General features: G+C 55.5%; 2 protein-coding genes across 2 annotated transcripts; both read left to right on the top strand.

The window, feature by feature from the left end:
* Positions 1 to 10,312: 10,312 nt before the first annotated feature.
* On the top strand, positions 10,313 to 13,976 carry IBSP (integrin binding sialoprotein). The gene is made up of 7 exons (XM_068404177.1): positions 10,313 to 10,366; positions 10,447 to 10,497; positions 10,625 to 10,696; positions 10,887 to 10,943; positions 12,974 to 13,075; positions 13,383 to 13,589; positions 13,626 to 13,976. Exons 1-7 carry the CDS (start codon positions 10,313 to 10,315, stop codon positions 13,974 to 13,976), a joined length of 894 nt encoding a protein of 297 aa, XP_068260278.1.
* Positions 13,977 to 17,069: 3,093 nt separating this feature from the next.
* On the top strand, positions 17,070 to 21,721 carry MEPE (matrix extracellular phosphoglycoprotein). Its single transcript, XM_068404247.1, has 4 exons — positions 17,070 to 17,147; positions 18,716 to 18,769; positions 19,521 to 19,613; positions 19,724 to 21,721. Exons 1-4 carry the CDS (start codon positions 17,088 to 17,090, stop codon positions 21,719 to 21,721), a joined length of 2,205 nt encoding a protein of 734 aa, XP_068260348.1. The 5' UTR covers positions 17,070 to 17,087.
* Positions 21,722 to 22,192: the final 471 nt, after the last annotated feature.

Below are 22,192 nucleotides of genomic sequence, written 5' to 3' on the forward strand. Positions count from 1 at the left end.
CTTCCTGAGGTGCTGGGAAGGAGATTCCCAAGGGCACGAGGGCTCTCCTGGACCACTGGCTCTGGGTGCTCATGGTGGCCCTTGGTACCAGGTTCTCCGCAGCAGAGATGCAGATGAGCAGGGGAAAAGGGATCATTGTGGACTGGTAGATCACGGGTAAAGCCTCTTTTACTCAGTGTGCCTTTTATTTTTTTTCTCCTACCAGCAAGCAAGTGAACAGCACGTTATTTGTTTAAAATCCCATTCAGGCCCTTCTTTCTTGTTCACATGTGTATGACGAGCTGTACAGCATGGGTATCGATGCTGGTGGAGGAAGCCGTGGGCTGTTGCATAGCTGCACAGTTTTGCAGCATGGCGTTGTGGCTCTGCAGGGGACAGTCTCCAAGGGGTCAGCGTGAGTGGGTACATGCCTTGCAGCTGCCTTGGGTCAGCAGTGTTGTTGCTGGGCATTGCAATACCAAATTCAAGAACCAGTAAAGAAATGCAAGAATTTTTTATTACTTATAGCAAAACTGCACTTAATTTATAGTCTTCTCCCACCACTACAAAAGCTGGGAGCTGAGCAGCTTCTGGTTTTAGTGGAATTTATGTTTTAATTCCCACCCTGTGTAAGCTTTTTCTACTTCTGTATGAGACAAGCTCTGAAACGTGCAGCTTCTCCACACTGCTGCCCTGGGAGCGAGCCTCTTTCCTGACCCTGCCTCCTTCACCCCACTGCTGCCCATTTCATACCTTTGCTGTGACTTGCCCCTTATTTTTTGGACCCCTTGCATTAGCTGCATGAGAAGTTGGGGCTGCTGTGACAGCTATGATGCCTGTTGGGTCGTGAGTACCAAAATGCTAGTGCACAGCCCCATCACTGGGGTGAGAGACTGCGAGCACAGGTTTGGCTGCAGCCCAGAGATGCAAAAAGGGCTGGGTGACAGCTGTCGCTTTGGTTTAAAATTGTAGTAATGATGTGTTTGCTGGCTCCTCTGCACGGTGGCACAGGGTAGGGTGCTGCTGTGAACTCTCCCGTGTCCAGCAAGCGGTGCTGCTGCTCAGGCAGTGGGGATGTTTTGGGTGCCAGCTCTGCCGCAGGGCTGGGTCACATCCTCAGGGCCATCAAGGGTGGTGTTTGCATGGGGACAGCTGGCGGGGATGGGGACTGGGAGGGGTTTTTTTTGGGTCCCTCTATGAAAGGGGTGTCCTGCAGCTCTGCGGTGAGCCCAGCCCATGAGCAGGATGGCTGAGATGTCACAAGGGTGGGATGAAACGGGCTCCGTGAAACTGCTTCTTGCAGTTTGTGCATGACCCTCTGTCTGTCCTCGTCCTTGTGCGAGAGGCGCTGGGGCGAGCGGCAGCACAACACAGCTGGGGAGAGGGCTGCTCTCCTTCGCCCCACAGCAAAGGGGACAGTGAGCGCTCGTCCTCCTCTTGTTTCATACACGGAGAGAAAAGCTGGGCTGATTTGGCTGTAGTTTGAGCGGGAGGGGTGTGTGTCTTGCAAACAGGGCACAGAGCACCCTGCAGCACCCTGTGCTGGAGAGGTAGCCGGCTACGCTCCCCCTGCACATGGGTCCCCTTTGCGTGCCTTCCCAGGGACACGCTGCAGTTGCACACATGTCCCCGCTGGCAACGCCCGAAATTTGCCTCCTGCTGGCTGGCTGCTCCCCAAAGGCCAGGGAGCTGGTGCCAGAGCTGGCTGCCGCCTGCTGGTCCTGCCAGGGTGGCCTCCCACGGGACCGTCCCTCCCGGGCATCACGGGGCAGGGGGGGTGACACTCAGCCCTTCGCTGGGGAAACCTCCCGCCTGGCCGCAGGGATGGAGCCACTCGTGTTGGCCCTGTGCAGGGACGTGCCCAGCACCTGGCAGCACATGTTTGCAAGGACGGACATGTTTCTGGGGACACTGGTGGCACTGGGCTGTCCCCATCAAACGCTGTTCATCTGTGTGCAAGTGGGGCCACCCTGCTTGCCATTGGAGGGGCTTGGTGGCAGGCAGTGCTTCACAGGGTGAGGTTTTGGATGGCCAGAGATAACGTGGCCAAAAGATGCTCTCTCTGAGTATTTGAAGGCATTTTTAGCAGCAGTCCATGTGTTTGGTTTTTGCAACATGTGCCTGTGCACAGTGGGCACGCGAGGGGAGTGCTCCGGCTCTCTGCTGTCGGGCAGGCTGGAGCAGCAGCTGGGAAGGTTGGCCGCAGGCTCTGCCGTCGCTGGAGGTGTTCCTGCATCCCTTTTCGGGCTGATGGTGCGATGAAGTTTTAAGGGTCAGCTTGCCCAGTGGGTTAGGCAAGGATAAAAAATGCCCACGACAATGTATGCATTTTTTCTTATCCACCCACATGGCATTTTTTGTACGGTGGGGGTGGCCTCTAGAGTTGAACACAGTGATTTACCCAGGAATCGGCGTTCGAGTTTAAATCAGATATTTTTGGTCACATTTGGGTTTGTGAAAACATGAGTCTGCATCATTGTAAAAGAAAGGTTTCTTGTTTATTTTTTTGTCCTTTCCAAGAAGAAAAAAATCTATTTTTAATAAGTAGCTGGTGTGGCTGAAGCAGTGGGAGGCACCAGTGCTGAGCCCGGCTGCAGCAGCTGGGCTTGGGGCAGCCATGGCACGCAAGCTGCATTTATTCAACCCCCTTATTTTCCTGGCTTTGGTGGGAGAAACAGAGAGACCCTCACGACCCAGAGCACCTCTCCATCCAGCAGAGGCTTTTTTTGGCAGCACAGCCAAGCACCCTGGGCTCCCCATGGTGGGCTGAGTGCCACAGCCGGCTGCAGGGCTTCTCCTTGCCCCCTGTTTGTATTTAGCAAAATGGGAATATCTGTGGATGATACAATCCAATGGGACTGTCTCTTCTCTGCCCCCTGTAGTGGATTTCTGTGACGAGCACCACTCCTCGCCAAGCATGTGGTGAGGCCGGGAGAGTTTGATTGCGTATCTCTGCCCTTTTCAATGAGGAAGAAAAACCTTTGACGGAATTGCCGCTGCCATCAATCTGAACAAAAGAAATGTCTCGGCCATGGGAAAACAGCCTCTGACCTCAGTGAAACCCCAAAATATTACAAACCTTTCCAAAGCTCTTCAGGAAATTTTTCTTGAAGCTCCCTTTACTGCCATGCACTTCAAAGGCAAATAACCTTCCCCGCCCCAGCTCAGCCGTGTCCTGGGAGTTCTGTGGTCCCCCTAGTACTGCCCCAAGGAGTCAGGCACCACAGGATGGGATGTAAGTACAAGCGTTAGTATCCACCTGCACTGCACACCCTGAACTTGCTGTGGAGACCTTAAAGCTGCAGAGTGAGCAAGTGGTTTGCAGTTCAGGATTTGCTGTTTTCACACCCTAAAATACGGAGCTGCAAAGAGCTGGTGTTTTCTGTTAGCAGAAGGCATCAGGTTTCTAAGAACAGGAGCTGAACCTGCAACTGGGGAGCGGAGGCAGCACCGGCCCTCACCTGTCCCAGACCCAATGCTGTTTCACCTGTAGAGCAAAAAGTAGGTTCATTATAGCATGAAAACTTTCAAAGCCTTCTTTTTCAAAAAGAAAATGACTGCCTGAGTGTTAAGGTACTTCTTGCAACGGACATGTACCTGTGTGTGTATATATGGCTACATATACAAGTGTTGTGCAACTCATGTATGTACACAATAATGAATAACCAGTGCAAGGGCAGCAGTTCCCTGCGCTCTCTGCCTCTGCTGCAATGGCAACTTGGAGCCCAAACGCAGGGTTGTTTGCAGGTTCGAGCACCGTGTGCAGTGGCAGGGAGGTAGGCAGCCATCGCCAGCGCAGTGCGGGGAGCAGCGTGCCTCCATGCCAGCCAGATGTCTGACTGTCCAGGGATGCTGATTTGACTTTGGCAGAGAGCTCCATTTCTGATCTGGGTGTGCAGGTTCTTGGTGGGTACCTCTGCAATGAACCCGGGCTCTCTGCCTGCTCTTCTGCCAAAAATGGGGTCTTTTGGGGAGTTTATTTTGGTTTTAACTCCTGTTTCTGTCATGTGGCTGTGTTTGAGGGCTTGCACACGTGGATGGAGGCAGCAGACTGGTGGTGGGACCAGTCCTGGTAAATTATTGTAGCTGGTATGCAGTTTCTTCCTCCTGAAAAAAAACAAAACAAGCAGAAAAACTCAGAGGAAATATGATATACAGTTATTACTTAAACGTATGAGGACCTGGGTGGTGTGAGTGCTGGGATTTGTGATAACGCTGTGACCCTGCCTCAGTGATTTGCTGGGTTTCTGTTCCCCAGAGTTCAGGCTGCCTCCAAATGCTCGCATTACAGAGCAACTCGCGGCCCTCAGTTTGCCAGGCGTGTAAATAGAATTAATTTCGTCTTTCTCCTTCTTCTCAATGATTGTGATCCCTGGAGGGACTTGCCACCACTCTATGGGCTGAGTATAACTTTGATATTTTGTATTAGCATTGATATGGGTTTTCTATTCTATTAAATCTGCTTAAATTTCAACCCACAAGTCTCCCTCCTTTTCCCAATTCCCTTTCTCAGCTGGGGAGGGGTCTTGGGTGATAGAACAACTGGTTACTGTTTAGCCCTGGGTGTGGGCTAAACGGAGACAATGGTACATTTTAGGTGTTCTCCCACTTTTATTCTAAAATCAACTTCTTGCAAAAAAATAACAAGCCATGTGCTCAGCTGATGTTGGTTTGCATTTGGGTTTGTGCTGTGAGAGTTAAGGGGATGGGAGAAGGATCCCTTACTCTCATGCTGTTGCTGATGCACCCTCTCCTTGCTCATCACTTCGTTCCCCAGTTTGTGGCTGTTGCACACACGCTCCTGTCCCTGGCAGCACGTGGGGAGAGGTGGGAGCCGGGGCGAGCTCTGCCTCCAGTGACCCCCACGCATGTTTTGGAGGTGCCCTGGCCACTGTGCTGCATGGCAGGGGTGACCCTTTCCCTGGCTGTAGCAGCACCTCGGCTGCTCCCCACCATGCTCAAAGTGTCCTGGTTTTCTTTACTTATTTTTGACCCTGAGGTTTCCTTCCAGAATAACTCCAGGGCGTGGAAATAGTACGGTGCAGCCCCAACCACAGCCTCTGCCCCGCGGTGGACCCGGGCAGGACGGGAGCATGCTGCTCCGCTCCTTTACCGCCCTGTAAAAATAATAATTAAATTTGGGAATAGAAGCCATATCAGCCTGCGCCAGACAGGGACACTCTGACCGTGAGGTCTCCATGAGCTCAGGCAGTTATATCAAAACCCTACGCAGTGCCCTTGCTGGGCCACGCCGGGTGCAAGCCCACCCGGTTGCAGTGCAAAGCTGGTGCCAGTGGCTGGTGCAAACCCCACCAGCGTTGGGTCCTGGGACCGACGGCAGGGCTTGGGCGCAGCGGCAGCTGCCTGGGGGTTTGTCATCGCCTGCTGGTGAGGGCAGCGATGCACCCATGCAGGGCTTGGGGAGCGGGCTGCCTGCCTGGCCGCCAGCTCACTCACCAAAGCGTGTACGGAGCAACACGGCAGCGTACTTGTACACATGAAAAAGCTGGTGGGAGCGCAGAAGGGAAACCATTGCATTTGCCCACACGGGCTGCACGGCTGCCTCATCGCAACATGCTCCTGAAAAACGGGGTTTTGCTGCTGTGACCTGTTGGCACATCCCTTGGCAACATGTGAGCTGTTCTGTGTTTTATTTCCAGCTGTTTATCTACAAAGGTGAGATTTTCATGAAGCTGTCAGATCCTGCGATCACTTTTAATAACAGATACCAAATGGGTGACCTCTCCAAGCCCTGCTGCCTTGGAGAGCTGGAGTTCTTGCAAAAGCATTAAGAGACCAATGCTCCAACCCTAAGATAATTTAAAATTTTTTTTAATTATTATTTTAAATGGAACCATTTTGGATGCGTTTGGCTGACTTTCCTGCTGGTCTCTCTGCATAGTGCTGTGAGGTTGCTGCTGCTGGTGGCCTGCCCAGGAGCTAAACATAGGTGCTGGACACACGAGGCACTTCAGCACACGTTAATTATCCTGGTGCTTTTTAGGGATCTTGGGTGAAATATGCTTTTTTTATAGTCAGTTTTCTTTTTTTAAGCAGCCTGGAGCAGCAGCCCTTTAATTACATTAAAAATCGCCTCCCACCAGCACTCTCCGTTCCCCAGCCCTGATGAAATTTCAGCTCAAAGGTGGTCACGTTCTCACTGCTCTCCTGCGCAGGGCGGCCTGTGACAGCGTGGGGCAGTGGGAAGCAGGGCTGTCTCCGTTCTGTGCCCCCCACATCACCCCCCAGCAGGGCAGATCCTCCAGCCGCCCCAGCCCCACAGGTCTGGGGGGTGCCAGGTACTTCACGATACTGGTGTCTCTCTTTACCAGAGGCTGCTGCGTTGGCATCGGTAAACTGCATGGCTGATTTTTTTTTTTTTCTTTTGTGTGTGGGTTTTCCTGGCCCAAGGCACAAGCTGAAAGCCATGGCCAGCTCCAGGCCTCCCTTGTAATTATGGCTCCTCACAGTGACATGACAGGCTTTGAAGCCCATGGGGCAGGCACAGCTGTGCCCTGCAGCCCTGGGGTTTGCATGGCAGGCACACAGCCCGGCTTGCTGCCGGACCCCTGGGGGGCTGCAAGGGACCTTCCCCTCCCTAAAAGCATGTGATGTGCATGCCATTTCATCAGCACTTAGCAACTCCCCATGATGTAGCTGTTGATGTGCTGATCACAGAGTCACAGAATGGTTAGGGTTGGAAGGGGGTTGGCCCCATGCTAAAGCAGGTTCACCTACAGCACGTTGCACAGGGTCACATCCAGATGGGTTTTGAATATCTCCAGAGGAGACTCCACAACCTCCCTGGGCAGCCTGTTCCAGTGCTCTGTCACCCTCAAAGTAAAGAAGTTCCTCCTCATATTCAGATGGAACTTCCCATGTTTCAGCTTGTGCACGTTGCCCCTTGTCCTGTCGCTGGACACCACTGAGAAGAGTCTGGCTCCATCCTCTTGACACCCACCCCTAAGGTATTTGTAAGCATTGATAAGTTCCCCCTTCAGTCTTCTCTTCTCTTTTCTGGGCTAAACAGACCCAGCTCTCTCAGCCTTTCCTCATGAGAGAGATGCTCCAGTCCTCTGATCATCTTTGTAGCCCTCCGCTGGACTCTCTCCAGTAGTTCCTTGTCTTTCTTGAACTGGGGACCCCAGAACTGGACACAGTACTCCAGGTGTGGCCCCACTAGGGCAGTGTAGAGGGGGAGGATAAGCTCCCTTGACCTGCTGGCCACCCTCTTCCTCATGCACCCCAGGATACCATTGGCCTTCCTGGCCACAAGGGCACACTGCTGGCTCATGGTGAGCTTGTTGTCCATGAGGACTCCCAGGTCTCTCTCTGCAGAGCTGCTTTCCAGCAGGTCAACCCCCAACCTGTCCTGGTGCATGGGGTTATTTCTCCCCAGGTGCAGGACCCCACACTTGCCTTTGTTGAACTTCATTAGGTTCCTCTCCACCCAGCTCTCCAGCCTGTCTAGGTCTCGCTGAATTGCAGCACAGCCTTCTGGTGTATCGGCCACCCCTCCCAGTTTTGTGTCATCAGCAAACTTGCTGACGGTACACTCTGTCCCTTCATCCAGGTCATTGATGAATAAGTTGAACAAGACTGGACCCGGTACTGACCCCTGGGGAACACCGCTAGCTACAGGCCTCCGAGTAGGCTCAGCACCGCTGATCACAACCCTCTGAGCTCTGCCATTCAGCCAGTTCTCAATCCACCTCACTGTGCACTCATCTAACCCACACTTCCTGAGCTTCCCTATGAGGATGTCATGGGAGACAGTGTCAAAAGCGATAAGTAAGAAGACAAAATAAAAACAAGAACAAAAAAGCTTTCTCTTTCTGGTCCTAACCTGAGAATTTGGTTAACTGGAAATCCTTTGCTTCCCAATCAAATCCAGACTCAAACTGGGCTACCCTGGATGTGGGTGAGGCTTTCGGCAAGCGCAGCCCCTGGTTTTGAGCAGAAATATGAGCGTTCAAGTCTTCCACTGCAAAGCGGATTTTTCTGCCCTAAATAACCATAGTTTTATCACTGGCTAACCTGCACATCATCGGCTTGCTTGAAGGCATGCATTTTCCAACCCTGCCGCTCGCTCTCTGAGGGTTGTAGGGCTGAAGGCATCGGGCGGGATTTCCAATTCTCCTTGCCACTGTGGAAGGCAAAGCTGCATTTGGCAAGGAGTCATTCCCCTGAGCTGCTGCAGCCCGGGCACGTGTGGGAGCTGCAAGGGGCCTTTGCCGATGAGTGCAAGAAAAATCTAGGAAAAAGGGAGCAAATGTGCACTGAAGAGCTGGGTGGCTGAAATCCCAGCAGGAAAAAATAAATATAGGGAAAGGAGAAAGGATGTGCCTTCAGAGGTGGGTGCAGGGGGGCAGCCACAGCACCCGTGTGCTCTGTCCCATGCCATCAGGTGCAGGACAGGAGAGGTGGGCTCTAACCACCGTCCGTATCCTGCCACCAAGGTCCCTGCTGAGCTTTGGGTGGCCATGAGGGTGGGGGTTTTGAGGTTTTTTTTGCCCCAGGCAGTTATTCTGCTTTGCTGAGGATGTGTACAGAGCTGCCAGATTTTGGCTGGTGAATACCTGATTTTGGAGAGCAGCGGGCTGGGCTGGCCCCTGCATGGGTCCGTGTGGTTCAGGGGGCACGAGAAACAAAGCAGACACGCATTTTGTAGCATCAGAAATTGCTCTCGAAGGGGGACTGGTGACACCTGTATCCGAGTCCCCTTTCCCTGCCATTCCCAAAGCACGTTTCACCTCTGCAGGCAGCCTGGAGAGGGACTTGTTTGGATTTAGCCTTTTTTTGTCTCACAGCCATGCCCAAGTGACCATGGAGCCAGGCCTTTGAGGTCAGTCCTTTTTGTTTTCTTGAAAAAACAGTGACAGAATTTCCCAAAAAGGGAGGTAGACACCCCATGAGAACAGATTTCCCAATATTTATTTTAATTTAAACCCAGAGTGTTATTATACCCTCTGGTTCTCCTGGCTGTTCCTCTGAGGCCAGACCCTCAATTAAGCGGCGCAGTGCAAACCTCCCCGGGTTTGGCAGCAGCACGGGGCACTATGTTTGTGCACCAAATCTGCCGGCGTCGAAGTTTGGGGGTTTTCTGGCACACACTGGTGGGCTGGCGTCACTCTGGGCAGGGCGGCGACTGGCTCGGGGGGGGCAAAACCAGACCTTATATCCCAGCGGGGCAGCAGCAGAAGGAAATCTGTGCCGGCCGACTCCACGGGTAGCCATCGGTGCTGTGGCGGGGTAAGCTTGCTGCTGCTTTTCCCATACGAGTTGTGCATTGTTGTCTGCTTTTGCAGGGGGATGGGGCTGCTCAGCTTGTTGGCGTGGCTGGATGACGCTTTTAGCCCTTTCCTGGGTCTGTGGCTTCACAAAGCGCTCGGGTGGAGGTGATGAGCATCCAGAACCTTGCTGCGTGGCCAGGGAACCTAGCACGTGCCAAGTTGGTTTGTAGCCTAAGTTAAATGAAGATGAGGAAACTTCAAGTGCAGATAAATATAATAACTCCCCCCAAACCTCAGCACAGCTGATGGTGAGTTTAGCTGGAGGAAGGGTAGGAAAAAAGGAAGGTTAGTGGGTCTGACGGAGCCCGGGGGGAAGCCGGGAGCATCCCTCCCTGGGGGGAGGCTGGAGCACTGTGGGAAGGGTCGAGCGTGCTTCTTGCTGGGGCAGGGATAGAAGAGGGCAGGCTGGGTTTTGCTGCTTAGGGGATGCAGCTCGGACCTGCCCAGACCCAAGCCTCCCTGCCCAGATATTTCTACGGGGGGCTCCTTGCATTGGTGCCTTGCCACTACTATTTTTGTCAATGGCAGACTGTAGAAGCCGATTATATTAATTTATTTGTTTGCTTACTTCTTTTTCCTCAATGAGGTTAAACTCTCTGTGGTGTAATTCCCTGGGGCGTTGCTGCCTGGGCAGAGCCCGAGCAGGTGGCAGGGCTGTGGGAGAGCGGCTGCAGTGGGCACCGCTTCCGACTGCTCCTGTCACATCTCTGGCAGGGGTTGGTTTCCCCTCTCCCTCGCAGGCGATGGGGAAGCAGGAGCACTCGCTCAGGGAAAGTAATGCGTCCACTATGGGGTGAAACTCGCTCTTCGGGTATTTTGTGGCTTCTTGCAAAAACAAAATGTTTTCATGGAAATTGAGGCAGACAGGTCAAAAAAAAAAGGACTTGAGAGACCCCATCGAGAGGTGGCTGGAGATCAGCCTTTCTTCTCCCCACTCACCCATGTGGACACCAACACCCATATGGTTTGGGGTAGTGATGGTGCTTTCTAGCTGAAAAGCAAGCCCTCGCCATGTTTCACTGTTCCTAGAGGAAGCAGCCATGAGGACTGCCCTGGTCTTTGCCTGCCTGGTCGGGATGGCATGTGCTTTCTCGGTGAGTGCCGGGCAGTGGGGGGGACCCCCGGCCTCGCCGGGGCTGGTGTGGGGCGTGTGCCAACCCAGCCTTTCCCCCAGGTCAAGAGCTGGCTGCGGCGAGTCAAGTCGGACGACTCGGAAGAAAACGCGGTAGGGTGTCCCCCCACCCTACATGCCCAGCCCCACGTGGCGCTGGCCTTGAGGACAAGGACGTTTCAGTCACTCCTGTACCCAAGCCCCCAGACTGATGGGATTTACCCCCTTCTTCTCCTGGCAGGTGTTCAAGAACAGGCACCGGTATTACCTGTACAGATACGCCTACGTGCATCCCCCGCAGCGACGGTACCAGGTGGGTGCTTTGGAGGGGTTGCTGATGCTTCACCACCCACCAAATGTGGAGATATTGGCCCAAATGAGACGGGGGCACGGTCTGCGCCCCGTCTGCCACTGGCCTGCAGGGCTGGGCTGAGACCGTCATGCTCATGACACCAACAGAGACCCACCAGCCCTGCCTACAGCTCGGTTTTCCCTCTCCTTAGGACAGTGACTCATCAGAGGAAGAGGGGGACGGCTCAGAGGAGGAGGAGGAAGGCGGGGTGAGTACAGCAAACCAGCAGCCTGCAAAACAAATACGGGAATTTGGGAACTTTCTTTGGGTTTGTAGTCTCTGCTCATCAGCGTTTGCGGCCACTGACCGCCCACAGCCTCGCACTCTGGATGCAACTGGATTTTCTACTCTGGGCTTTATTTTATTATGTTTTAGATATTTTTTTTCCCTTTTTCTTCTTTTTTTTTAAAGAGCATGGGCGGGGGATGCACTAAACAACCCTGAGACAAACTTTCTGGGTTTGCATTTTCAGTGGCTCAGAAAGGAGCAGGACGGGCCAAAGGGCAGAAGCATGGAGGCTCGCCCGCAAGGCACAAGGCACTGTTAGGGACTCATCTTACCTTCCCCTTTCAGGGTGTGTTGCCCCCATAGTGCTGATAAAATTGCTATGGAAAATAACAGAGTTACGCTCTGCACACGTGCGTGTGGAGGGACACAAACTGATGCTATATCGGGAAATGCACGTTTGTACCAGCCCAGCCAGTAACGCTGCTCCTGGTTGCTGGGTCAATATGAGCTCGGGCACTGCTGTGTTTGCAAGAGTCACCCAGGGCCAAAATTAAATGCCAGGGGTTACAAAGGTCTCTTGTGCCTCACCGGGCTGCAAATGCTCAAAAATAATCCAGTGGTCTCAGGCACACAGGTGCTTTGGGACAGGGATCTGGCGTGCTTGGAAACCTATGTGTTCAGTCTAATCACATCTTGTTTTATTTAATTTAATGATTTGAAAGCTAATTTCAGGGGTCTTTTTAACAGGAGTATAAGCCTGGGCATCTGGTATTAAAACCCCTTTCAGAGGCCTGCCTGAGGCTGGGGTACAGCACGGGGTGGCCCCCGTCCCCCATGTGCCTCTGCCAGCCCCGGCACCTCCCTGAAATTTGCCCCTTTCTGCCTATTGCTCTCCCCTACCACTGCTATCACTAAGGGTAACTTTGAGTAGTAGGATGAGACAGCTAAAGGGGGAATTTCATTCCCAAGGAAGAAATCAAGTGATATGCAGGAATGGAGCTGCCCTTTGGGGCTGACCCTTTCCTTTCAAGAACACCTGAGCAGTGGCTGTTCCCGGGCAGGGATGCTGTGTGCCTTCACTGGCAGGGGGTGGTCAGCAAGATAAATCATGATGAAAGGCCCGAAGGTCAGTTATAGGTATGTAAAGAGCACCGTTATATCAGCTGCTAGATGGGGGGGCATTGCTCCCATCAGCACAGCTGGCTGCCCCACGCAATTTGGTGGCTTCTCCAGTGGAGAGAAAAACAGCCTAGGTTTTCTCTGGCATCAGGTGCACCGATATTTTAAGTGTCTGAGTTGGCCCAAAACACCAGGGTGAGCATCCTTGGTCTTGGCATGCGAGCAGTGGGGATTGCCCAGGGCAGGGATTGCAGTGACCCCGCGTCTCCCTGCCACGGCTGCGTTCATTTGCTGATGGCAAGGTGCTACTCCTCCCAGGCTGGGGACAGGGTGAGCTGATCCACCAGTTCCTCGGGGGTTGCTCGAGGCTCTGCTTGCATTTGGGTTATTCATTGCCTTTTTTAGCCGTAGGGATTGCCATGCACCCTGCTGAGACCCACTCTGCTGCATGGTCGCTGGTCTCTGGGGCCGACCGGTGCTGATGGCTTATTCCTCATGGGGTTTGGGCTCACGCCTGGCTTTGAGCCATCACGCTCTCGCCAGCTATCTACACCTGGTGTGTAGTGTGTCTGCACGTAGTGCGCCTGAGGCTTTGTTTATTGGAAACTGGGGGAGGTAACTTCAAAAGCAAACCTTTAGATGCTTTCTAAAGCAAAATGTGTAACCAGAATGGGAACACCCGACTCCAGCCACCACCACTTAATTGCATGGCTCGGGCTGCCCTGCTGCAGCTTCTTGATTTCAGCCTGGGGTGAGACCTGTGGGAAAGCAGGAAACTTGGAGCAGCGCCCTAACGCCATGTGGGGATGCTGCATGCCCCCCTTGCTGCTGGAGGGCTGTGCCCCTCTCCCGCTGCTGACCACCTGCCCCATCCTCTCCCTGTCCCTGCAGGAGCCATCCCACGCTGGCACCGAGGTAGCTGGCCACCCCGTTGGAGCAGCCCCTGGGGACAGCCAGGGCGGGCTGGGAGGAGATGTCGTGTCTCCCCAGCAGGTGTGGTTTGCGGGGCTGGAGGGGAGTACCCATGGGGGGTGGGTGTATGTTCACTGCATGCTTACTTGGGTGCCCTACACCCCATTTCTGCTTGGGGGCCTGCTGTGCAAGATTCCCATGGCTGGGCCAAACTCTGGGCATTAACTCAGTGGGAAGGTTGGAAGGGGCACCCCAAAAAGGCAGCCTTGCCATGCAGGGTGCTGGGGGGGATGCTCAGCTGTACCCACGCGTGCCCCATGTCACGCGACACCAAAAAGCTGCAACCTCCCAACACCCAACTCGTGCTGTGTTATTTTCCTCCTGCCAGGGCAAGGGCTGTCAAGGGCCCCTGAAGGGGGGCAGAAAGAGCACTGCTGGCAAGGGGGGTGACTCCGAAAATGAAGACAGTGATGAGAATGAGGAGGAGGAGGAGGAGGAGGAGGAAGAGGAAGTAACGGAGAATGAGAATGGCATCAACGGCACAAGCACCAACACCACAGAGGGGGCAGACGGACCTCATGGCAACGGCACCGCAGTGGCTGAGGAGGGCACTGGTGCAGCCGAGGAGGAGGAGGAAGAGGAGGAGGAGGAAGAAGAAGAAGAAGAAGAGGAAGAGGAGGAGGAGGAGGAGGAAACCGAAGCCACCACAATTGCCAGCACCACCAGCGAAGAGGGGCTGTCCCAGGCAACCACCACAGGAGATGGGGGACCCACAGATGCCACCCCAGTTGGGGAGCAGTGGGAGTATGAGGTGACAGCAGGGAGCCACGGCCGGGGAGATGAGGGCACCACCGATGGCAGCTACGGGGAGCAGGATGAGTACGCCCGTGGGGACAGCTACCGGGCCTATGAGGATGAGTACAGCTACTACAAGGGGCACGGCTATGATGTGTACGGCCAGGATTACTACTACAACCAGTGAGTGGGCGGGGGGGCGGCCTCGGTGCTGCCCCCCACCTGCCCCATCCCACTCGGGAACGTGCATCCGAAGGCTCACTGCAGCCACCACGCGCCAGAGGGGACATGAGGCTGCTTGCAGTGCTCACCAGCTCCGTCCCGGGCTTTTTTTTTGTATCTCGCAAAGCGAAATGAAATAAAGCAACTGAACTGAGCTTGTTGATGACGAAGGGTTTGCTGCCAAATTTTCTGGGGCCAGCGGGGCAGCACAGCGCTTGGTGGGCTGAGAGGCTACAGGTGCTCATGCCGCTCAGGGTTAAATCTGTTTATTCCAGCTCAGATGCACAGAAAAGGAGGGAAGATCAGAAACGCTAACTAGGAAGGCCTCTGTAAAGTCTCCTTTGAAAAACGGAAGGGCATTTTTAGGGTCATTGCCGTGGGATTACTGCCACGTCTTATGTAGAGTTGATGTGAATTTGCAATATGTCTTTCACTCCTTGGTGGCATGCCTCCCACGGCCTGACCACACACCAGGCAATACTAGTAAAGGTAAAGACATTAATTTCTCTTTCCATGCATCACTAGCTGTAGATGCACACCCTTGTAATGAGAGCTTTGCTTCTGCATCCCTGCACCAGGCATGTGGGTACCAGACATGTGGGCAACTCAGACACATGTTTCGGACACCAGTGCTGCAGCCAAAAATGGTCCACGTCTCTCCCCACCACACAGCCTCGTTCACAGGACAAGGTAGAGCTGTCACAGTGACAGTGGTGGGCCCACTCACCTCCTGCATCAGTGAGTGGCTGGCTTGCGTTCCCCAGGATCCCTGCCCAGAGTCACGTCCCCATGGGAACATGGCCCTGGCCAACTGGAGATCAGCACCAGGGATGGGGAAGGGTCAGATCCCACTGGGTTCCAGGCAGGTGCCCCCATTTAGGAAAAGTGATTTCCCTCACATATGTGTTACAGCAGGTACTGTGCTGCCCTCACACTCCTGGAAACGAAACCTGTGTTCAGCTCCTGATATAGGTCCAACTGCAAAATGAGTTTCTGTTCTCACAGCATGAAGCTGCTGGCTGCTGTACAAAACCGCCTCCGTGTGCCAAAGCCAGGCTGCTGCCTGCAGGGTGGTCACACCCGGGGCCAAATCCCTACAGCAGCACTGGGGAGCCCTGCACATGCTCCCCATGTCCACGGGGACACAACAGCCCCATTGTCCACATCCCCAGGGGTGCCCAAAGACGTCAGGGAACCAGCATGGACAAAAGGCCCTGGCACTGCCAGGGGCCAGGTCCCACTCCCACGGGGCATTCAGCCTGGCCCCATGTGCGTCAGCCCTGCCGGGCACCCGGCCAGAGCTCTGCCTCCCCGAGCCAAGGCGCACTGGCCGGCTGCTCCGGTACCTGTGGTGCAGCATCCGACCACAGCTCCCTGGCTGGGGTGAAAGGGCAAGTTCCTCCTGGGATTTGCTCCCGCCTGAGGCTGGATGCTGATGGTTTAAGCACTTCTGGCGTTAATGGGGCAGTCATGCTCGCTCCCATGGTTTGGGTCAGAGCAGGATGGTGAGTGGGATGGGAGCTGTTGTCATCATCACCGCAGTGAGCGGCTGAGCCAGGCTGGCCGCAGCATGGGGGACCCCCTTGGCATAAGTGTAGGTGACTAGCAATACCACCAAAGCTAGAGGGGGCAGGAGGAGAGTACGTACATCGTGCACATCCTCGTAGCACCTTCCCACAGCAAAGGTGGGCTCGAACAGACCTGTGCAAGCAGTGCATGAAAAAAAACCCTTTTTTCTTTTTTTTACCACTCTTCTATTTTGTACTTGCTCCAGGCTTAGCTCAGGGGCGTTGAGGTTGAAACCCAAAAAGCAAGTGTCGGAGGCTATGGCGTGGCGGCAGCTCTCATCTTGGCCAGTGCTGCCCCGTGGTGCCGGTCGTGGCTGCGACCAGGCCAGGCTCAGGATATCGCCCTTCCCTTTCTGCAGCCCTGCCAGCTTTCCCATGTCGGTCACGGTGAGCACGCTACGACCCACTGCACCCCCTCTTATCAATAAGCGGGCTGGATGTGTGCCACGCTCAGATCTGCGCTAATCATCGAGCAATTTCGCCTTCAGAACAGATATTTATAAACTGTGCTTTCTGTTTATCCAGCCAGGTGGAACATTTGATAGCTGTCTTCCACCACAAACACATTTTTAGCTGGAAATTACTCCCCCTGGTTATCTGCGGGTACTGCCAGCCCTGACAAATGTCCCTGGGCAGGAGCTGATTGGCTCTGCACGCCCGGGGCCAACTTTAAATTTCAGCAAAGTGGGCACAGCCTTCAGGGTTTGCCTCTGGGACCTGCCTCTGACGGCAAAAGGTAATCTTCTTACCTAGTTTGCCTGCCCTGTCTCTCCCCAGCCCTTCGGCTCTGTCCTCCCTGAGCAAGGCACCTCCTGCTTTCATGCTGGGCAAGCTGCGGTGGGGACAGGGAGACTGCCCAAGCCTCGGCTGTGCGCATCTCCGTGTTGTGCACTCTTGAGCCTGCGTTGCTTTGTACCGCTGATCCTTGCGCGTGAATTTCCTTCCGATGTTTTCTGTAGCCACCCTTGCATGGCTCAAAGTAGTCTCTGGGCTGGAGCTGCAAGCCCAGGCCAGGGTGGGTGGGTGAAATGAGAATTATTAGCCGACAGAGCTATTGTCTCCTGCCATTTTTCAGTGCTGTTGAAACCAGCGTGTGAGTTGCTTAATTCAGACTTACAACTGTATGGCTTATCTTGCAACGGTTTTGGTAGTCACTTATTACAAATATCCACCCAAGCTGCTTTGACAGAGCGAGTTAAGAAGCTTTAAGACCTGCTGTCAGAGCGCCCACTCGGTGCTGCTGGCCATGCGCGTGTCCTTGCCTCGCTGCCGTATGCACCTGGTGAGAGCATCGCTTTTGCTGCAAGGAGTGCAGAGAGGCAGAGCGATGCCGAGGGCCACTGCAAAGGTTGGGGAAAGCCGGGATTGCTGGATAACCTCACTGCCATGGGGCTTTGGGGCAGCAGGAGTTTTTGGGGTGTTGCTGACCAGGACTGTCGGGAACCGCAAGTCCCGGGAAGACAAAAGTCCAGTGAGGCTTTGCTTTGTGCCCCCAGGAACTGTGCAAGATGCAAACAGCCCTTGTGTGCCTGTGCCTGTGCCTGCTCAGCATTGCCATCTCGACACCCGTGAGTATGGCTCTCCCCAGCTTCCCAGCGTGCTGCCGAAAGCATGGGGTGTACCACCCAGTGCGCCCTGGCATGCTTTCAGCAGCAGGAAAACATGGGTTGTACTTGCATATAGCTCCTCTGGGGCTGGGGGGTGGGGGGTCGATGTGCTGGCCCAGAGGTGAACCCAGCAGGAAAAATACATATTAGCACTGAGGTACCTGAGCATGTCCCTTTAATTTAGCCGTTAGGGCATTGTGCAAGGGCTGGTCTGGGTCGCTGTAACTCTTCTCCTTGATTTCTGCGGATTTGGGATGTGCCCAGAGCTTTTGGCCTGGGAACAGCCTGAGTGGAGCCACGGGAAGGGAAGCGCTGGGAGGATGCTTACAACATGGGTAACGGGTCGGAGGGGCGCCTGCAATTATATTCCAGCTCTCCTAATATGAAATTCGGACAGATATAACTGAAACAAAGGGCAAACCAAGATAAATATAATAACAGCCATTTTTGTCCTGCATAACTGTTGCCCGATGTGCTAAATACACAGCTAGAGTGAAAATCTGCTCCTAGCAAAGGCTTGCGTTTCTGGCAGGGTAAGGAGGAGGGAAACGACATCTTCGCTGAGGGCTGGGCCCTGGCCATGTGTCCTTTAGCCCCCGGGTCTGTCGCAGGGCAGCACGGGACAAGGCAATAAATCAGTGCAGATTTGCTTTTCAGATAGGGGCACAGAAGACAGCCAGTTAATACTCTGCTGCGTAACAGGGGCTGTAATCCAGCCTTTGAAGTTGTTCGCAAACAATGGAAAAACCCGGGAATATTTAGTACTCTGAGGTGCGTTTCTGCCCCTTTCAGCTGGGCTTGGGGCGCTTCAGTGGCTGATTTTGCTGAGACCGGAGGGGGCTCCCCTCCGTGGGGCTGTCTCCCCCTCTGGCACATAGGGAATGCCCCAAAATGGCTTGGTGGGGCTCACAGGATGCTCCCACCTTCAGGTCCCCCATCCCTGAGGGATGCATTGGCCAATACATCCCAAAAGATGCCAGGATAATCAGGGGGAGCTGGAAGCTTACAAGCACATACAGAAACCTGTCTGTGAGGGCACAGGTGTTGCTGCTCAGTTGCCCAGTAAACACTGGGAATCACCACCAGTTAACCAGCTCCAGACTCCCATCGCAGTGAGATCCCAGCTGTAAGCTGGAGTGTTGTGGTGTGAGCAGTGGTGCCACGTATTAAAACTGCTCTGCAACAAAAATACTCTGCAGCAGAATACAGTAAAAGGGTATTTGCAGACCGACAATATCCTATTAAATGTACCGTGCAATGCAAGCATGTTGTAGCGGAATTTGCAATACCTTTCAGACCCTGGAAACGGGTTTTGACCTTTCCAGCTATTGCTGGCTTTAAGCCGGCACCCCAGGTAGTGCCCAGGAATTTATTGGGTTATCAACACAGTTTTCCCACCCTTCCCTGGACATCGTGGCGTGCCCATCCTGCTGGGCAGGGCGGGCCACTGGCAGTGGGCATCAGCAGCCGCCTGGGTGCCAGGACAGTGTTTGACGTCTCAGCTCTCGCTTGTGTTTTGCTGCCCGCAGGTGCCACCGCCGCTGCCTGGGAGAGCTACCGGGAACTGTGTGGGACAGCACCGGGTATGTCACCCCCTGCCCCATCTGGATCCTGTGGAGTGCCCTGCACCAGGGGTGCAGGGAGAAAAAGCTGCTTTTGGAGGGCAGCCCCAGTGAGCCACGGAAAAAGAGACTGGTGGTCCCCTCACATCTGAGCAGCCCTTACAAAGAGCAGGGGAGGGGAAAGGTGTGATGTGCTCAGGCAGGGGAAGGGCTTCCCCCCACCGGCTTATCCTCTGCCCCCGCCCAGCTCCAGAACACAAATGCTTGGTGTACCCACAAGTGAGGCTGTAAAAAAACCAGGTCCAACTGCTACGAGGTTCTTTCAAAGTGTATTGGTGTAAAATGCATCAGTAGCATAATTTAGATGAGTAGTGTGGAAGGAAACGCCTGGGTTTGCCTATTGGAAGCCAGCTGCTATGCTTCCAGTGCTTCGCTCGCTGTCGGTCCCATTACTGATGGGACCATCAACCCGTTTGTTTATTCAAGCCATAAGCTACCTTGCAAAAAATCCCCCACAGCTCCTGGAAGCAAGCAAAGGCAGAAAATGAGTCCAAGGGAGCAGCAAACCTCAGAGCCCAGGAGGCGAGCACACACAGCCTGCCCATGTCCCTGCCTGCACTGGCAGCCACGAAGTGGTGGGAGCTACCACCCACCCTGGGGCTGCAGCAGGTGCTGCTTGAACCCTGCTGTGGTGCCAGGTACAGCAAGGGAAGTTCCTGCCGTCACATTTAATAAGAAAATTGTGGGTTTCGGTTATTTTCTTCCCCACCAGATACTGCTGAAAGGCTGCAATGCCAAGCATGGCTTCTACATTTTCAAATACGTCTACTCGTTTTCAACAAGGAGGAACCAGACGCAGATAAAGGTGAGGAGGTGGCCAGGCAGTATGGCAGGACCCTGGCTTGGCTGCAGCATCCCACACAGCCGGCAGGCTCCAGGGCTGGCCCTGACCTCTCCCTTGTGTGTGCTACACAGAAGGAAGAGGCCAACAGCCAAAGCACCATTCCTGGCCACCGGCTAGGGGAGGACAATGCCAGACGGGGGCCAACGGAGGACAGGGCAGCCCCGGAGCAAGGTGACAATGGCAGCACTGAAGCGATGGAGAATGGGACCGGTCTCAAGCCTGAAAACCGCAGCACCCCAGGCGTTGGCAGGGATGCTCACAGGCCTCACCCGGGCACCGGCACGCGAGCACGTGGTGGTATCGGCATCGTGGGTCCCACCCCGGCCAGCTCGGAGGGCAGTGGTGACCTGGATTTGGTGGTTGAAGTCGATGGTGGTGTTTCCACTCTCCCTGAGGGTGGACACCCCAGCAAGGCCATGGCAGGGAACAGGTCCGGTGTCAGGAGTGAGGACAAGGACAATGGTGCCCCCGTGGGAGTTCCAGTGGAGGGGACCATGACAGTCGGAAGGGAGAGGGCCCCTGCCACTGGAGGGGTTGGGGATGAGGGCAGCGGCGAGGCCACCATCCATGGCCAAGGGCAAGAGGGTGTCATGCAGGGCTCAGGGACGGGAGGTGCCGCTCTTGCCTCTGTCACCGAGAAGATGGAGAACGTCCAAGTTGATGCTGAAGGTGTGGATGAATACGCTTACATCCCCAACTCAGGCAGTGTCACTGTCACCCGCGGGAAGGTAGGCAGCACAGGGAGGGCCACCAGCTTCACCCAGATCTCTCCAGACAAGGACGATGAGTTCAACATCTTCATTGAGAGGGCCAACATCCGTGTAGGGGAGCAAGAAACCACCCAGGCTGGTACCACTGTTGGCAGCAGGGATGATGGCATCCCCACTGTGGGAACCGGCAGCCCCCTACCCAGGCTGGGTGTCACTGTGGCACATGATGGTGATGACAATAGTGGCATCCCTGCTCACAGGCACCCTGAAGGACCGGCCACTACAGCCACCCCCAGCCATGGGGACGGCATCACCAGCAGCCCCGGGGATGGCCATCCCACAGAAGACGATGAGGATGGTGCCACCACCATTGGTGATGGAGAAGGACTGGTGGCTCCCACCCCCTGGAGGGTCACTGGTGGTGAAACTACCATCCCTGCGGGGGCCAGCATCCATGTGAACAGTGGTGATGAGGGGAGAGGTGGGGAGCAGAGGCTCGAGGGGAGACTGGGCCACCTGGCTGTCACTACCCCGCACCAGGGCAGTGGTGAGGAGGCCACTGCCGTTGCTCCAGCCAAGGGGGCCAGCATCCGCCTGGGCACTACTGTGGCCTCCGCCGGGGTGAGCGAGGGGGACTGCACCACTGCCCGGGGCACAGCCAGCAGCCATAAGGCAGGCGAGAGCACCATGGAGGGGAGAGGGGGGAGTGGGGAAGCGGGGCCAGCCACCCCCCAGCCCCGCAGGGAGGGAAGGCCCGGGGTGGGGGTGAGGGTCCATCTGGGGGGAGCGGGGCAGGACAAGGCACCCAGTACAGACAAAGCACCATCCCCACGCAGGAAAGCCAGCAGCCGGGCGCCAAGTGGGGCTCAGGCGAGGGCTGGCAGTCATGGTGGTGATGCCGGGGGCAGGCTGCGCACCACGGAAGCGGGGGGCAGCCCCCCTCCGCAGGCAGGGCAGGCCAGGGGCAGTGTGGCAGCGGGTGAAGGTGGGAAGCAGGGGCGCAGTGGGGAGACCAGGGCAGCGGTGGAGGGGGCTGGGGGCGGCCGCCTCCCCAGGCGCCATGGCAAGAGGCCAGGGGCCGGGGTGCCGGGGGCATTCGCAGCGCTGGGCCACAGCAGGCAGGTGGACCAGGTGAAGCGCGCCGACGAGCTCCACGTCCGCGAGCGGGCCTTTTACACCCTCGGTGGGGCGGCGGGTGGCCCCCGCGGCCCCTACGTCGGCCTCGGGAGTGCCGACAGCAGCCAGTCCTCCGAGGGGGAGCGGGGCAGCCGCAGCGATAGCCGACAGACGGGACTGCGGCCCTTGGGGTGGGGAGCCCCAGGGCACCCCCACGGCCGCTGGAGCCGGGGAGCCCTCTGAGGGGCTGCCGGTATCCACCCCGGGGGGCTCCAGCAGTGGAGTTGGGGGGGTCCCACATGTCTTCCTCCCCCCGCCCCCACATCCCCGCTGCAGGTGCTGCTCTTGCCTAGGTGGGGTGCGCCCTGCACATTGCTGGGGGTCGCGCGGTGCTTCGCAGCCCCGGAGGCAAAAATCACTGGTTCATGCAATCCTGCTGTTAATTTGAGGGGGGCTGCGTCCGGCGCTGCGGCAGCGACGCGTGGGTTTGCTGCGCTAGGCAGCCATGTAACAGCAATCGTGCTGCACGGCATAGGGTAGCATTGTTCGTGCACTGATGCGAAGTGAGTAAATAAACGGTGAGAAAAAGCCTCTGTCCTCGTGGTTTCACTTCCAGCCTAATGGAGAAATAAAGGCGTTTCTGTACCTGAGGCTCTGCTGACTTTGGTGTTTGCAGAGGCACTTCAGCAGCTGCTTTGCCACAAGCAGCGTGCT

This window comes from Nyctibius grandis, chromosome 6 (genome assembly GCF_013368605.1).
Source record: "Nyctibius grandis isolate bNycGra1 chromosome 6, bNycGra1.pri, whole genome shotgun sequence".
NCBI classification, from domain to species: domain Eukaryota; kingdom Metazoa; phylum Chordata; class Aves; order Nyctibiiformes; family Nyctibiidae; genus Nyctibius; species Nyctibius grandis.

Bases quoted from the DNA above. Each gene is read 5' to 3' on its own strand.
- IBSP (XM_068404177.1), top strand. From the start codon at position 10,313: ATGAGGACTGCCCTGGTCTTTGCCTGCCTGGTCGGGATGGCATGTGCT. The intron at 10,697-10,886 runs GTGGGTGCTTTG...CCCTCTCCTTAG, and splicing joins CCCCGCAGCGACGGTACCAG to GACAGTGACTCATCAGAGGA. The intron at 13,076-13,382 runs GTGTGGTTTGCG...TCCTCCTGCCAG, and splicing joins ATGTCGTGTCTCCCCAGCAG to GGCAAGGGCTGTCAAGGGCC.
- MEPE (XM_068404247.1), top strand. From the start codon at position 17,088: ATGCAAACAGCCCTTGTGTGCCTGTGCCTGTGCCTGCTCAGCATTGCC. The intron at 17,148-18,715 runs GTGAGTATGGCT...TGCTGCCCGCAG, and splicing joins GCATTGCCATCTCGACACCC to GTGCCACCGCCGCTGCCTGG. The intron at 19,614-19,723 runs GTGAGGAGGTGG...TGTGCTACACAG, and splicing joins GGAACCAGACGCAGATAAAG to AAGGAAGAGGCCAACAGCCA.